Source organism: Epinephelus moara, chromosome 18 (genome assembly GCF_006386435.1).
Source record: "Epinephelus moara isolate mb chromosome 18, YSFRI_EMoa_1.0, whole genome shotgun sequence".
Lineage (NCBI taxonomy): Eukaryota > Metazoa > Chordata > Actinopteri > Perciformes > Serranidae > Epinephelus > Epinephelus moara.
The window spans coordinates 30,182,093-30,199,415 of NC_065523.1; the positions used below are offsets into that span (position 1 = coordinate 30,182,093).

The 17,323-nt window shown below is 41.5% G+C and overlaps 1 protein-coding gene across 1 annotated transcript in view; it reads left to right on the top strand.

Moving 5' to 3' along the window:
* The window catches only part of grin2aa (glutamate receptor, ionotropic, N-methyl D-aspartate 2A, a), a 224,547-nt gene that overhangs the window by 179,007 nt on the left and 28,217 nt on the right, over positions 1-17,323 (top strand). Inside the window, exons 8-11 of the mRNA XM_050068570.1 lie at positions 2,559-2,730; positions 4,456-4,609; positions 5,588-5,713; positions 5,815-6,044. Coding sequence (XP_049924527.1) covers positions 2,559-2,730; positions 4,456-4,609; positions 5,588-5,713; positions 5,815-6,044 — 682 coding nt within the window. The remainder of the gene's footprint in view (positions 1-2,558; positions 2,731-4,455; positions 4,610-5,587; positions 5,714-5,814; positions 6,045-17,323) is intronic.

The window sequence follows — 17,323 nt, forward strand, 5'->3', positions numbered from 1 at the left end:
TATTTTACCCGAGCTCACATTACACAGAGATCCTGCGATAGGGCTGCTTCAAAGTCCCTTCATTATGCCTTTGCTTTGTTTTACATAGAACCGAACAACAACAGCATCATGTTGCCCCTATGTGTGATTTTGGTTAGCATGCTGGCGTCCCAGAAGCAGAGGCGTGGGCATGATGTGTAACACAACAGCGCCGGCCTCTAATATGACATAACGTGACAAACAAACTAAACAATATGGCATTATATAACGATCATTGACCGTCCCTGTTATATCCTCCTGAGATCTGAACTTTTGTTTTAAATGCATTTTTAATTCCTCCTAGCTATCTGGGATCAGTCGGACCTGATAAGTATGAAAAACTAAACATTATCAATGATAATTAAGCCCCAGTGTCTTCAAACGAAATGATAATAAAGTCCCAAAGTCCTCAAATGAGACAATGTAATCAGGTTTTGGACCTTGTCCACTTTTGTGTCCGGATCAGCTGCAGACTGACTTGGCAGAGATGGCTACCATCTTGTTTTTACATGGATTTGTGTATTGTGCTCTTACTACCACTAGATGGCACAAAAAAGTGTCCACGAACGAGTACAACAGGTCTAAGTTATGTAGAATGAAGTATAAAGTCAAGGAAACTCAAAATGTGATGTCCTCGTACAAGGACACAGGGTCTCAGGAGGATATGGCAGCTGATCTTGTCTCCTGCACCTCATTGAATCCCCAATTTGTGGACATTTTTGGCTGTGGTTCTTCGTCTTTGAGTTAGCTGCTAACTGCTGCTTGCTGCTTCTTAAATCGTCCGGTGTCGGGTCACACACAGAACACGCCTCCAAAACATCATACCCATCCTGTTCTTGAATTTGCATTTCCTATCATTGCGAAGACAAAGACCACTTTAGTCTGTTTTAATCTGCCTCTGATTGGCTAACCTTGACATTTTTATCCTAATTCTGACTAATCTCACTCCTCCTGTCTACATCTAACCAATCCAACCAACAAAGGCAATGAGTGCTTGCCAATCATAGGGAGGACAGGGTGGGTTATGCCTTCGCTATCCAAGGAAGTGCACATTTGTGTCCCATTCGTGGTCCTGTCCTGCTGTCTGCCTATTTTATATAGATGTCAATTCGGGACCATTACTACATCCACCACTGGCTTAAAGTTGAGACAAATCTGTCCCCCATTCCGCAATTTTACCTTTGATAAAGAGCGGTGGGGCGGAATAACAGCGCCACATACCTGCCTTGAACAGGCTGTATAAAAAGGACTTACTGTAAGTCATTCTGGATTAGTCCCATAACTGTCATCATTGCTCCTGTGTGCTATACTGGAAGCCATAGGCCACCTTGTTGGGCTAGTAGTGTGAGACAAATAGATATTGCATTACAGATGGAGTGTCAAAGTTGTTACAAAAGTCTTTATTTTAGATTGATGAGGAAACAAAAGCCATATTGCTTCTCTGGCAGTGAATTAGCCTGATTTTGTTGACACATGGTATGTTTGAGGGGGCATTTACATGTAAATTAGCTCCTTAATTTCATTCTAAATCAGCTCCAACAGCTGCTATAGATAATATCTAATTATATCTGTAGAAAATCACCCTGGGTGATTGCGCAACATTTCACAAAAAGTCATTCACAACTGCTGACAGATCAGCGCCTGGCTTTTTTAAAATGAACATTTTATTCTCTTGTGCGAAACTATTAGACCATAAAAAGTGAATTCCTCTCCAGCTGGAAGACGGGGAAGGATTCCACTTGGGGTGACATTCGTTTGACAGATTGATGGCGACTAGTGAGGGTAACACAGGAGTCTGCACTTGGGGCAAGAATCGGCTAATGTTTTTCCGGCACTACAGAATTCCTCCAAAGTGACAGAGTTTGAGCTCTGAAGGTAACTGCAGAGTCAGATGTTTTCCTTTTTTTTCCTCCCTTTCCATCAAGTTTGCGTCCAGGTTGTTGTTAAACTAAAGGACGAGGTTATCTTCTCCTAATTAGCACACATCTAAAAGTTAAATGAGAGTCCCAGGTGGCTGAAAGTTGATATGCACTCCTGTGCGTGTGTATGTGTGTGTGTGTGAACTCTCCTGCTCTCAAATTCATATACACAGATGGTACAAGGCTTGCAGATGCAGTGCCGTCATAAACCTCCCTCTCTGGAGAGACAGAGAGGTAGAAGGAGAGAGGGAGCATATTTTTCAAGTCTTCTGATGTCATTTCTGAACAGGACGACCTGAACTTAAAGGTGAAAAAGTCCCAGGGTGATTTTTGCTCAGTGGTGCATTCATATACATTTAACAAGTAGAATGAAAGGAGTTGAAAACTGTGTTTGCTTTTGCCTGAAAGAGAAGCTGCTGACACGTCCTCATGGTTTAAAAAGGTGGAAATAAAATATGAAGTCAGTTGAAAACACATACCTGGATTAATGTGGTTATTGTCGGTGCCGTGCCTCTCATTTTCTGTCACAGACAGGAAACCGCAGTTGATGATTAGTCGAAGCAGCTGCTGTTCAAAATCATCGGCTAATGATGTGTGCATTTTGTTTGTATTTTTCTGTAGCAACACAACAGAGGCTGGTGGGACATACATCAAGAAGTGCTGCAAAGGCTTCTGCATCGATATTCTGAAAAAGATCGCCAAGTATGTAAAGTTCACCTATGACCTGTACCTGGTAACCAATGGCAAACATGGCAAGAAGATCAACAACGTCTGGAATGGGATGGTGGGAGAGGTAAGAGGAACGTGTGTGTGTGTGTGTGTGTGTGTGTGTGAGAGAGAGAGAAAAAGAGAGTGATCTATATGTGCATGTTTTATGGTGATGAATCTATTTGTATTCGTATCAAAATGCTTTTAACTACCTGCCTGTTAGTCTTGAAGGTGGCACTATAAGAAAGTGCAGGAGCACGTCATGAATGATGTATAAGAGTATCGATTGCTCGTCACTTTTAGTTTGTAGCGCATCTAAAATGCAAGCCTGGGCTTCCGGGGAAAATTAGTCTGTATGACAGGATATTCCTGTTCCTCACATTCCAAAAAAAAAAAAAAAGCTTTAGTTGTTGACTTTGCAAAACTTTCACAGGGTGGAGAAAAAAAAATCAGCTATGAGGCTTTGGCACCGACTGTAAATGCTCGGAAAGTAAACAAATCTCAGCTACTCCTGCAGAAAAGTCTTTTGCATATCTTTAATTACCAGCCTCAACTTGAAGGTAAAGTTGAGTTCATTTTAAGACTTTAAACTTTATTGCTGTCTATATTTTTTTTCATGGCAGACTTTTATTCACTCGAAGTTCATCTGGCACGCGTTTTATTTAGCAGTGACCCCCGCTTGTATATCGATTGTACTGATTAAGATTCAGCCTGAAATTAAAAGTGTTACTGATGTGCAGTCAATAAAATTCATACTTTAGTAGATTTGGCAGGTGTTTCCATCAATTTCGGTTTATAGTTTTTAGAGTGGTATCATGGAAGTTAATTTTAGTTTGAAGAGACTAAATGTAGTTAGCAGCAGTGGTGGATCTACTTATAGGCAACATAAACCCTGTTTCCACCAAACACTTTCAGTATGGTACCTTTGGAACCAAAAATAACCCTTCAGACATGGTACCTAGACCTTGGGTGTCCTTAGTGTTTCCACCACAAACAAAAATGTGGGTGTAGTTGTTGTCACTCAGTGCTCCGTCAAGCACCCACTATTTGGTTATCATCGGTGACACAGAGGGAAGTCTGCACCTCCGTTATTGTCCACAGAACGGGGTTGCACTCAACATTTTCAGAACAAAATAAATCAGGCTGCAGTGAGAGTCCCCCTTGATGAGATACTTAAAGATAGCGGGTTGGTGCATTTAGTCCTTCTCAGGCAAGCTCAGGGGTTTAGTGTTGCTGTAGCCCAGAGGATCAATGCTACACAACACTTTTTTTGTTCTTCATTGGGATATATCCAGTCGAAATTAATATATATTTTTAATCACTTGAAGAGCCACTCATTACTAAAAGTGTATGTAATATAAAGAGTGACCGTCCTCTACTGACCAATCAGACTGCAGTGTTCACAGCTCCACCTTTTAGTACCAGATCTGTGTGCTAGGTACCCCAACAGAAGGTTCCATTGGTACCATCCACACCTTTTTACTTCTCATAGTGTGGTTTCAGGAGTCGGTTGTATCTTTCAAAGTTGTGTTGATTATATTAATTCCTTGTTGCATTTGAATGCCACAAAGATTAAACATTCTTTCTCTTCTTTTCCTGTGCCCCTCTCTCGACCATTTTCCCTTCCACTTGTGATTTATCCATAATCCTCCCCCTGCTTTCTCCTTGTTTTCATCTTTTCTCCTCCTCCTCTCCCCCTGTCCTCACTTGTCTCTCTTCCTTTATCCCTCATTGCTCACCCTCCTCATCCTTCCATCCATCCCTCCCTCCCTATAACCCTCCGTCCCTCCTTCTCCTCCGCCCTCCAAAGGTGGTCTATAAGAAAGCCGTCATGGCCGTCGGATCTCTGACGATCAATGAGGAGCGTTCTGAGGTCATCGATTTCTCCGTCCCGTTCGTGGAAACCGGGATCAGCGTCATGGTCTCCCGTAGCAACGGAACGGTCTCCCCGTCAGCCTTTCTCGGTAACTGTCACCGATTAACTGTTGCTTTGTTGTCGGACTCAGGAGACACGGAGGGGAAGATCTGTCTTGTTTGCTTTTTTTGGTTTGTGTGAGTGCAGGATGGTATTTGTTTTGTGTGTGTGTGTGTGTGTGTGTGTGTGTGGGTGTGTGTTCCCTGAGATACAGAGCTGACAACACAATTCAGCTCAGTTACACAGCTGTCAATACTTGCTCTTTCATCGGAGGGATTTAGCTCAACTCCTGCTTCCTGCCACAATGACTCTCACTTACCTGAGAGGGACTTAACTGCAGGATTTTAACTCGAGTGACCGTGGATATCCCTGTTTTGGCTGCTCGGTCACGTTCAATTGATGCGTAGTGCTTTGGCATTGACATCACACGCGCACACATACAGTACATGAAGCAAGAGTCAGCAGGATCACATAAAAGTGTAGAAAGAAACACACACACAGGTACACACACTGACATGTATGCAGCATGCAGTTACTGCTGTGAAAGTGGCAATTATAAGGGCTTAGCAGGAATACCCCATAATGGCTGCTTGCCAGCACACACACTTTTGCACACACACAGTGCGCGGCCTTGTGCCAGCAGTGCTCTCCCATACATTAGAGCAAGGTTTAATCTCTGCAGTAGTGTTGTGAGCTCAGAGGGAGGACAGGAGTGCTGACACCAGGGCTTCCTATACTGTTCGCCTCCTCACACTGTCAAATAGGAGGTGTGCCTGTGTATATGCAAGTGGTTGTGTAGGGGCTCTGTGTGCGAACATGCAGGAGTCAGCTTGTTATCCATGCAGTTATTTTCTCAGTGTGTGTGTGTGTGTGTGTGTGATTGATTTATTCATTCAGTTTGTGGAAAGACAGAAAATGGGTGAGCATGAATCAGAAAAAGTGATGTGTTAGGTGTAAAAATTTAATCCAACATGTGTTAATACTTAATCTCTGTCCTCTTATTTCTTTCTTCCTTTGTCTCTCACAGAGCCATTCAGTGCATCAGTGTGGGTGATGATGTTTGTGATGCTCCTACTGGTGACTGCAATGGCTGTCTTCATGTTTGAGTACATCAGTCCTCTTGGCTTCAACAGAAACCTGGCGCAGGGAAGAGGTAAGCTTGTACGCAAACTCACCCATAACAGAGTATTTTACATGATGTATGTTCTCATTGTCTTCTAAACCATCTGCGTCTCTCTCTGTGCTTCCCGTCAGACCCCCATGGCCCTTCCTTCACCATGGGCAAAGCCGTGTGGCTGCTGTGGGGTCTGGTCTTCAACAACTCTGTGCCAGTGCAGAATCCAAAAGGAACAACCAGTAAGTTCATAGTGTCCGTGTGGGCCTTCTTCGCTGTCATCTTCCTGGCCTCCTACACTGCCAACCTGGCTGCCTTCATGATCCAGGAGGAGTTTGTCGACCAAGTCACCGGGCTTTCCGACAACAAGGTAATGGACGACAGATGGGAGAGGGTTGTTAGCTTATGTGAGCGGCTAGATGGTTGGTTTTGACAGTTAAGAAGTTAATTGTGTAAGCAATAGTCCACCCAAACTTTTACACTGGGAAGGTTATCTGTTGGCATAACATTTTGTAGTGCGGCTGTTTTCAAAAGGCCCTAGAGGTACATGCTGGAGCAATTTGTCAACCTCTGTGTGTTCCTGAAAGGCTCAAACTTACAAGTTTTCCAGTTGAAAAAGTACTCTGACCTTCTGCTTAAATAAAAATAGCAATACTGCAGTGTAAAAAATACAAAATCCCATTAGAGCAAAAGTATACAAGTGTTAGCATCAAAATACATTGAGAACAGCGGAGTCTCTAATGCAGCTGTCAGTCATGCCAATAGACCCTATTAGAGCTAACGTCACAATGACGTCTATTTGTTAACTGGACGCAAAACAGGCTTGCCGCCACAGGGCTGTAGGCTGCATAGAAGTCGTAAAATGTCGTCTTATTGTAATATTGGGTGCTACAATAGGAGTCATGGCTCAAAACTTAAAGTTGAACACATACCAGCTGCCTCTGCCCGTCAACAAAAACGAAGACAACTATGGTTAAATGTGGTAAGATAAAAGGACTTAATGGAGGCGATCATTAAATGCTCACATGTGCAGCGCACACTTCATATCAGGTTAGGGAAAAAGTATTTCCTGTTGTAGGGATGAATAACGTTATGTGTAGTAAGGGTTATCATGTCCATCTAATCAGAAACTGGGGAGGTATTAAAGGAAATTGCCACTTTAGAATGAAAATACAGACAGTACTTACTGACCCTCATGCCGACAAGAAGTCCAGTGTAGTTTATTAATCCACAAAACTCGTTCCAGGTATCAGAGGGTAACAGCTAGCTGGGATTAACAGCTACAGCTTGAAGTGCATGGAACCCACATTTTGAAAATGTAATAAAACTCTGCTAATGCATTTCAAAAACGGCAGAACGGCTCGTCTGTTGTGATCCAAGTGCCCTGAAGCCGCAGCATGCAAAATTGACTTGAAAAGACGTAATTTAGCATAGCATAATTTCTCACGAGAGACTAGCTGATGGCTAGTGGTGGTGCTAGTTCCTGAGTCTCGCGCGAGTTGCCATGTAAACACAGCATGCCTGCAGGCTAACTGACCACGGTGAGAAATTATGCTGTAAAAGTGAAGTAAATTACATCTTTCCAAGTCAGTTTTGCATGCCGCTGCTTCAGGGCACTTGGATTACGACGGACGTAATAAGAGGAATATTGGATTTCTCTGAAATGCTAACTTTTTAGCACATTAGCTAGCGTTAGCTTTAATAGCACAACAAACTGGGGGAAACTTAAGTGTCGTCCTCCTTTGTAAGATTGGCATAGTAGTCAACCACAAAGCTTCCTGTGACATCATCCATCCACTGAGTGAGAGCATACGGGTCGGCCAGTCTGGTCCCGTTGGTCAGTGTTTACCTATTCAAGTAACACTCGCAGTCCCGGAGAGTGAGTGACTTGATATAGTGCGTTTGTAAATTCAGTCTGGTGCACTACACTAAAATGAGAGCCTCATTGGTTGAAGAAACAGAGCTTTATATTTCTATATGAAATAATGAGCACTTAAATTCATCACACCTTCACTCCGCTTGGTGCTCTGTTGCTCCGTCTCCCCAGACAGAGTGCCCGAGAGTGTGGTCTGCCACTCCGAGAGTGCGGTGCTTTGGATAACTAAACAGTTCATTCGGACAGAGCTCTGAATTTATGAACAGTCCACCACTCACATCATCTTCCTCCACTGTCTAAAACAAGCCAAGCGCTAGCTAATGTCTGTGGAGAATTGTTTTGCCTCCAGTTAAGCCCCACCCACCCACACTTAAAGGGTCTAAAGCTGCTTGTAAACTGTGGTCAATCTGTCAAACTAGGCAGCGCTGATCAAATATGAGTCAAGACTTTGTTACTGCATTGCCTATTACTCGCCTCAGATGTTTTCAGAAACATATTTAGGTGTACTGTTTAGCTGTAAAATGAGAAAGTTGGTCGAGCTGGTGGGTGGTGCTTGGTACTCCTGTTTAACTGTATCTAACATGGCAGCTGGGTCACAAACTTTCTCATTTTACGACAAAACAACAAAATAGAAATACTCAAGCAAAGAGTAACTTGTACTTGAGTAAATGAACTGTACACTCCACTACTGTGAGTTTTACATAAATGTAACTTATTGTGCATATTTTTTTGTCTTCAATAAGAAAATGGACCCTTAATAAGACTTTTTAGTGTCCATTTTAGAATCAAAGTAGTACATAGATGCATTTGCTGCAGCAGAAGTAGGGAGTATAAATGTGTTATGCATAATACATGCTGTTGCTGCATGGCACCTGATGATATTAGACATTTAATTTAATAATTAAAGTGCAGAAAAGCCATTGAGGCTAAAGAATTCCTTCCACAGTTGGACCAACAACAAGTATTTGAAATTGTGTTTTTGGGTGTGTATTCTGTGGATAACAAGAGATTTTTCATTTGAGTTGTATTATTGAATATTCCACACACACCCACACAGACATTTTCACATTTCTGGTCTTAAATGCTTTGCAAAATGTGTTTTTTATCTACAAAAAATAGCTTCATTTCATGTCTATAAATAGTGCCCTGCTGCATCAGCATGGAGTCTCCTCTGTGAACATGGGCATTGTTTTTCATACCGCTCTTGTGCCACTGTGTGTTTGTAAATGATTACATAAGAACAATTGTAATGAAATGTAAGAATATATACATAGGAAAAGGGACGATAATAAAAGTGGAAAAGGTGGCCGTGCAGGAGGAGGATGTCAGGCTGAGAGATGAAAGGAAAAGGTCAAACCAAATGTAGAGAAATAGGGAAGAAAAGAAAGACAAAAGGGTAGAGAGTTCCTGAGGAGAGCGAGACAGATGTATGGGGGAGTGTGCTTCCAAGGAGAGAGCATTTGAGACTGATGTAGAGGGTTTTGACAACATACAGAAGGAGAGAAGGGGGGAGGGATGAAAGAAGGGGTACAGCAACTGGCAGGAGGGTGACTGAGGAATAGCGAGAGGCCAATACACACAAGATGGTACAAGACAACAGGCGGACAGATATGGGCCAAGTTGACGGCTGAGGAAGGCAGAAAGGAATGGCGTGAGGGGGAGAGAGAGTAAAGAGATGAGGAAAGACAGAGGAGGGTCAGGGAAGAAAGGAACCAGACAAAAAGGGTAAATGGCCGTTCAAACAGATGTGCTGAGCGAGGCTCGACATTGGGGCATCTGTGACCAGTAAAATGATGAAAGAAATCCCCCATTGAGACGCCTGTCAGGGAATTATACTCAAAACTACCTGAACAGATTTTGGACCACTAGGGGGCAGTCAAACAGACTCACAGCAAAGATGCCTTGGAGTATATCAGCTTCAGAGTGTCTTATGGCTAACATGTAGAGAAATAGTGGCCTATACAGCAGACACAGAGCAACATGGCCGTCCCATTGGAGGTGTCTTTCCTATCACCTCGATGTGAGTCCAATACTTTCAGTGTGACTTAAAAGCCCAGACATACCAAACCAACTTCAAAGACCTTGCGACAAAAAAGGTCCCCTGCTGTGTCACCTGACGTCACCATATCTCGGCCAAAAAGTCGCACATGAACTCACCACAAAGACTACAGCTGACGGCCGACCAGCACGTATGTTCTGCGCTTGTGTGAGTGGAAATAACTTTCACACCAGAAGATGGCAGTAGTCTGTAATCGTCTTTCAGACAGAGAAACCAGAAGTTCGTCTTGACGCTAGTTAGCTAGTTAGCTAGTTAGCACGTTAACAACACAATCCAGTGTTGAAAAACAGCATATTTACTGTCAATAAACAATAAAATCAAAACAAAAAACCTATATACTTACACCTGTTGTCCTCGTTTGTGGACACTTTTTAGTGCCATCTAGTGGTAGTATGAACAAAATACACTAATCCATGTAAAAACAAGATGGCAGCCATCTCTGCCAAGTCAGTCTGCAGCTGATCCTGACACAAAAGTGGACAAAACCTGATCTGATTTTATGGTTGAAACTTGTTTATTTATGATTAATAATGTTTGTAGTTTGATATGGCAACACATTTGACCAATTTTAGCAACAGTAACAAGCAAAGACACTGTTAATTAGGAAGTACTCGTTTGAGGACATTGGAAATCTATCATCAGCTTATTGAAGGACATTGGGACTTTATTATCTTTGACAATATACTTGTCAGGTCCTACTGATCCCAAATAGCTAGGAGAAGTTAAAAAAAACATACCAAACAAAAGTTCGGGTCACAGGAGGTTAAAATAAATTGTATTATTTTCTTTTGAACTAGTCATATAAGTACAACAAACAGTTCGTCTGTTCTACTCTCACCCTATTTCTATTCTATTCTATTCTATTCTATTCTATTCTATTTTTATGGGAACCACCAACCTTACCATTAATGACCGACCAGATACAGACACCCTGACAGCACGTGTTTTTGAACTGCCGACAAAATCTCTGATGTAGCGATTGAGAGGCCTCGAATCAGGTTGAGCAACCTTTTCATATGACATAAAGATGTTTTATAAGCTGCCTAGTGTGGGCCAAATGTTAGTAGTTGCCTGTGCAAACTAGGACTGGCGACAACAAAAATGTTGTATGCAAATTGAAAATGTGAATGCATTGCATCAGTGACTTACAAGTGGGAATACAACAGCACTGTGTGCCACTTGCAGAGATGTACAATCAATAAAGTGATACTTAAACTGCATGGGCCAATCAGAGAAAGAATATGTTGCAATAATATAAGCTGTGATTCTTGAATCTTAAAATATCAGAACACCCAGAGCACATTAACTCTCCTTAGGCACTGTCTCCTGAAATGATAAGGCGTTGGATAACTTAAGAACCTTCGTGTAACTTTGCCTGGGGCTGCACAATTAATCGAATATTAATCTCAATGACGATTTAGGCTTTCAACAATTAAATGAACATGACCGAGTGCAATATTGACGATTAAAATGCATGCTCAGCTCATAGAATACTCTGCTGCATATAAAATAATTTCCTAATCTTACAGCCGTGGCACCTGTCATGCTTGTGAAAACCTCTCCTGAATGTTGCGGCTGCAGTCCTGAGTGGAGTAGAGGTGTAAAACACAACTGAGAGCACACATGCAAAATGAAAATCAAACGTCTGGAGCAGAAGGTGAAGAGCTAGTCCCTCTATACCAGTCATTCAAAATCTGAAGGCACTCCTGTATTTATATCCGTGCACAATAGCTTCTGTAACATGTGTTATCACTCTTATCATTACATAAGACAATAAAAATAAGAAAAAAATAGACAGGTAGCTTTTGTGATACCGTCTACTTTTTCTCTTTTCTTTTGGTGGTAGGTCATCTTCGCTGGTGCTTTGTTGTAATTTGCTCTATACAATACAGCGATCCATTCTCCCACTCATGGCTTCCTTCTTTAAAATGTTATCATCTCTCACACTGGCTGCGGATCAGGGCTTTTGATGTGTCACACACTTAGAATTCCCATGCATGAGCAGCGACAAATAGGTCCCCCCATCAATGTTTTTGGAATTTAATTAAGTTGAATTATATTTTTTAGTTGGAGTTTGCCTCTTCATTAGGAAATGGGTGCACGGAACATACTGATATAGAATTTTTTGTGTTGAATATTACAATAATAGTGTGTGGTTTGATAGTATTTTGAGATTTAGAGTTCACAAGACTTGTCTGCACCCCAAAGCAACACAATTTCAATTAGGAAAGACTTGTTTTTGTAGTAAAAGAATATTTGGTAACACTTTACTGGAAGGTAGCTACATAAGGGTGACATGACACTGTCATGAACTTGTCATGAACATTATGTACATGTCATAAACATTTATGACTGCTGTCATTAAGGGTCATTCGGTTTTTGTAATGACAAGTTGACATTGTTTGGGTTGTCTTGATTATGACAACTTGACATTAAATTTGTTTGGGATGTCCTTATAATGACAACTTGACATTAATGTAAAGAGATCTTCTGGTAATGTCATCTTTATTAATGTCAAGCTGTCATTATAAGGACGTCCCGAACAAATTTAATGTCAACTTGTCATGACAAAGACATCTTCTGGTAATGTCACTTTGATTAATATCAAGGTGTCATAATCAAGACAACCCAAACAATGTCAACTTGTCATTACAAAAACCGAATGACACTTAATGACAGCAGTCATAAAGGTTTATGACATGTACATAATGTTCATGACAAGTTCATGACCATGTCATGTCGTAGTTATGACAGTGTCATGTCACTCTTATGTAGATACCTTCAAGTCAAGTGTTCCCAAATATTTATTAACGTGTGCATGTAAGAATGAAAAATGTGAAAAGTCTTTGGGGATTAGACCCCATCAAGATGATATGATTTAAGGAGGGTGATGAATCCATAGTCGATTAGGGAACCTCCCGGGGTCTAGACACTGGTGATGATGGCAGAGTTGGTGAAGATGAGATGAGAAGAAGATGAAGTGCTGATGATCTGGATGAGTAGAAGAATGAGCCTTTGTTGAGCTCGTCCTGGACTCTGGATACGATGGCTGGAGGTGAACAGGGTTGAGGAGGGTATGACAGTTCTGCCTAAAATGACATCTGACAGCAGCAGAGGAGAGAGCAGATTTAAAAATTTGCAGTAGCATCCTGATTGGCTGATAGAGATCATGGCAAAGTTTGATTGGATAACTAGAAGAGTGAACAACCATAGTCTGCTGATTAAGAGAAGCAGTGGGAGTGAGAGGGAGAGAATTGTAAATGGATGTGCACAAAGAAAGTCTTCCTGATTGAACTTGCGCTGAGCTTCATTAGTTGTTCAACCACCTGAAAAAACACCACAAACTGCAGGACAATGGGTGCACGAAGGCCAGGGAGGATAACGTCGCTAATGTGACCTCACTGAATCTCCGTCCTAGTCCAGTGTCAACTCAGACATCCAGCAATGCTGTACAGTGCGTCACAGTATCCATCCAGCTCCAGAAGACAGACTGAAATAACCAATGCAGTCACTTTCCATCTGGCCAAAAATAAAAATGTGTCTAGTAAACACTTTTATTTATATTTCCCTTCTAGGAGATGCACTGAATTCGGGTGAAAAATAATTTTATTTTAAGCCTTATTTATATAGAGATTTGTGAAGGAATATAGCACAACGTGAGAGTGACGGCAGTGCTTTGTTGATTTAGTATTGGGTGAAATGTTTTGGTAAATTTTATGTAAAGTTGGCTTCAAGGATGAGTGCTGTCAGTAAGGACCAGTCTTATACTTCGTCCCTAACATCAATATTAATATAGATCAAAATAATCATGATTATCATTTTGGCTGTATTCGTGCAGCGCTAACTTTACCTTTCAATTTGACAAACCTGTCATATTTTTCCATTCATTTCAGCTAGTGTAGAAACAGGAGGAGCATTTATTTATTTATCTTTTATGAAGAGGGAGTAATGAATGTGTACTGTGCTGTAGGCAACTGTCTCCCAAGCAGGCTGCCTCAAGTGGAGTGCAGTCAGTTAACAGGTCTGTTGGCGTTTTAGGCTGTACAACCACCAGGGATTTGTTGTTACAGCGCTGGATTATTTGTCTCTGCTTGCTGAAGAGGACATCATGTTCTGGTTTCTCAGCAGCTGATAGTAGAGCATGCTTTTAGTGCACAGACTTTAAGAATTAAAATTTTGGGGCATAAGTGCCGTGCTGGGGTTGTAGCAGTTAGTCGTGGTGACATCAAGTTTTCGTGCTTGCATCATGCATCAGTTAAGAGGTTTTAAAAACAATCAGATAGAACTGAACCTCGTGTATCAAGTGATATAAATTCAGTATATGTATCTGGCTGGTAGAGTGGTAATGACAGGTGATGGAATTTTGAGGGCTGATTTATATATCACATCATTAAAGCATCTACTTTTTTATCCTCAACAGTATGCAAAGATTACCCCTCTGGAAAAATGCAATATAGACCATATGTTATCACCACTAATGAAGTGCTTTAGGCTGCTCATTTAGGCGCCAGTATCACTTTGTTATGTGAGTTTAATTATCTCTATTATGGTTGCCTTCATTTCTCGTGTCTGTCCGTAAAGTGCGACATGGAGGTGAGCCTTAAGTGGTAAATGCATCTTTCATTGCCAGTGTGATTGATGACATGGAATCAGTGTCAAGCGCTTTTGGATGCAGCTGCCCTTGAGAGCAGATGTGCCTGTCTGGACTCATACAAACATGTTGAAAAAAACAGTGTTGCCACAACACTTGGACCAATATTAGGACTGATTGTAAAAAGATGCTCTTAAAGGAATACTTCACCCACAAAATTGCATTTTTATATCAATTAGTGATGCTGTTTACCTTGAATTTGTGCAGAAAACTTCTCGCATGCCTCCACTGAAAATGGTCAACATATTGATTTAATAATTGTGACAGTAAAACTATATCAAAATATCTGTTTACAAACTCTCACACAACTCGTGCAGCATAATCCAAGTCTCATTCTTCCAGTCGTATGCTTGATACTTCCCAAAACACATACATTTCTGCTTAAACCTTACTATTAAAACTGAACTGAAAGTTAAACGTATCTATACAAGACTCCAGGCTTTTATAGTGAAAATCCATGTGTTTGGAAAGTATTAAGCACGTCACTGAATAAATAAGACTTGGACTACACTGCAGGAGTTGTGTGTAAGTTTGTTAACAGATGTTTTGATATAGTTTTGCTCTTGTTAAACTTCCCAAATCAATCAGTAAATTCACATTTGCCATTTTCTGTGGAGGCGGGCAAGACAAAGTTTTCTTCGCAAATTCAAGGTAACATGGCATGACTTAGGCCTCGATCCCACAGTTTTGTAACTGAATGCTACCATTAAAAAAGCTTGCCGCGCCTTTTTACTGTTGCCAGGCAGCCACCCCAGCACGTCCTTTCACTAACCTTCCTATGTAATCAATCTACAGTTAATTTATTTTTTCACAGTAATTAGTATCTAGTTCCCAAAATGTTGAGGCACAGTAAGTAGTTTGTTGGGCACAGGGAAACTGAGATCTGTGTGGGTACATGAGACCCTAAAAAGAGGGTGGATCACGGGGAGTACCACCAGTTGGTCCAGGAGCTTCTCCTCCATGATGGCTGTTTCCACGCTTATTCTAGGATGACTCAGGGGCAGTTTGACAACCTGCTGTCTATCGTCAGATTGTATAGCTCTGGGTATCCAGCAACCACTACCATAAGCTTCTCGTCCATGGTTTACCAACTGTAAACTTGTTGTCGTGACCACCACAGAAGGCCCGCCTCTCAGATCATCCGATTAGACAATGGACAACGAATTTCTTTAAACTGCTTTCAGATTCAAAGAGCAGCTTCATAGTTTGTGAGGCAAAATCCAACTTAAGCAACAGAAAGTTGTGGGAAAACGTCTACATTCTGACTGACAAAAGTCAAGACTTTGCAGCAGGGGCGATTGCTCTGAGACAACAAGGGAGGCTGAACTTCCCCTAAAATTTCATAGAAGAAATGGTCAAATATGCACTATTGAATTTACATTACAATAAGAATTTACATGACATTAAACGTACGCTAGGATGCGTTTAACATCACGACTATGATGTTCAAACGTCAGCTGTTTATCACCAGTTTTCAAACGCGACCTCCCTGTCATACATTCTCGTGTCAGCACGGTGGACGCGAAGCCTCCAAGCATTCCTATGAAACAGCACTGAGCAGGTTTTTTTCATGCAGCAGAGCGAGACGCTCATTGCATAAATGCATCAAAATCGTCACTTCCAGGGAGGCTCAGCTTCCCTGGGACCTAATGGAGCGGTAGGCGGGAGAGGACGCTCGGTGTATGCATGATGATTGGAGGAATTGTTAAAAGGCTGAACACCTTTGTGACTGCAGCGAGTGGAGTCTTCTGACAGAGTGCCGTCCGGAGTTCCTTATTTCCATAAGCCATATAGCTCATTTTCACCGTTTTAGACACAGTTAAGGTGTTTCAAACCATCTGAAAATCTTTGAGGTGTTTTGCTGTGGCTCTATGGCACGGGTGTGGTTGAAAAACAACTTCAAATAAATGTTCCTTTTACAATATGAGAAATTTTATGATGTAAAGTTAAAGTGAGCTTCTCCTGTTTGAAAGACTAATAAGAAATGGACTGCACTTGTATAGCACCTTTCTAGTCTCCCGACGACTCAAAGCGCTTTCACACTATATCACATTCACCCATTCACACACAGGTGGCTGAGGCTACCATACATGGTGCGAGCTGCTACTCAGTAAGCATTCACACGCTCTCACACACTGATGGAAACAACCATCAAGAGCAATTTGGGGTTCCAAAGATGCTTCAACATGTGGACTGGAGGAGCCGGGGATCTAACCACCAATCTTCCAATTAATGGATGACCCGCTCTATCTCTGATCCACAGCTGCCCCCAGTAAAAAAACACAACGACCCTGAGAACCCATGCTTTAAGACAGATACGGCAGACACACAGAAAAACAGAATGGCTTGTGAGGGAGATGGATAAACAGACAGGAGCACTAAAATTTAGAGCACACATGGGCACATAGACAAAGACACAGTTAGACGCTCATACAAAAGGGAGTCCTTTGCTTATATAAGAGCAGATCTTGCATAATAACGAGATGGAGAGGGTAACAGGAGAGGAGCAGAACAAAGGAGGAAGAGGAGCAACAAAGGAGACAATATGGGACAACACAAGAGGAGAGGAGAGGTGGATAGACAGTTTGGACGAGCTGAGTTAAAAATACATAACGGCATTAGAATCGTAAGTGGGGCCACTTGACAACCACAAGGGCTCTTTAAAGGAACACTTAATCAACAAAATGATCATTAGTATATCCATTACTCAACTTGTGATATGCTGGATTTATGAGGAAAAAAGCGTTTTTCTCGCATGTGTGAACAAAGAATCCAAAAACTGAGAAAATTCTTGATGAATTGGAATAAAAGGGGACCTGGTTTAACGACAGCAAAACCATTTAAAAACATCCATTTACAAACTCTCACACAACTCATGCTGTATAATACAAGTCTCATTTATCCAGTCGTATGCTCAGTACTTCCCAAACACATGCGTTTTCACTCAAACCTTACCATATAAAAAACTGAATCATGTGAGTAACGAGCCTGGGCAAGCACACGCATTTGAACTTATTTATCCATTTAGAGGATGCACGATAATATCACGATACTTAAGTCACG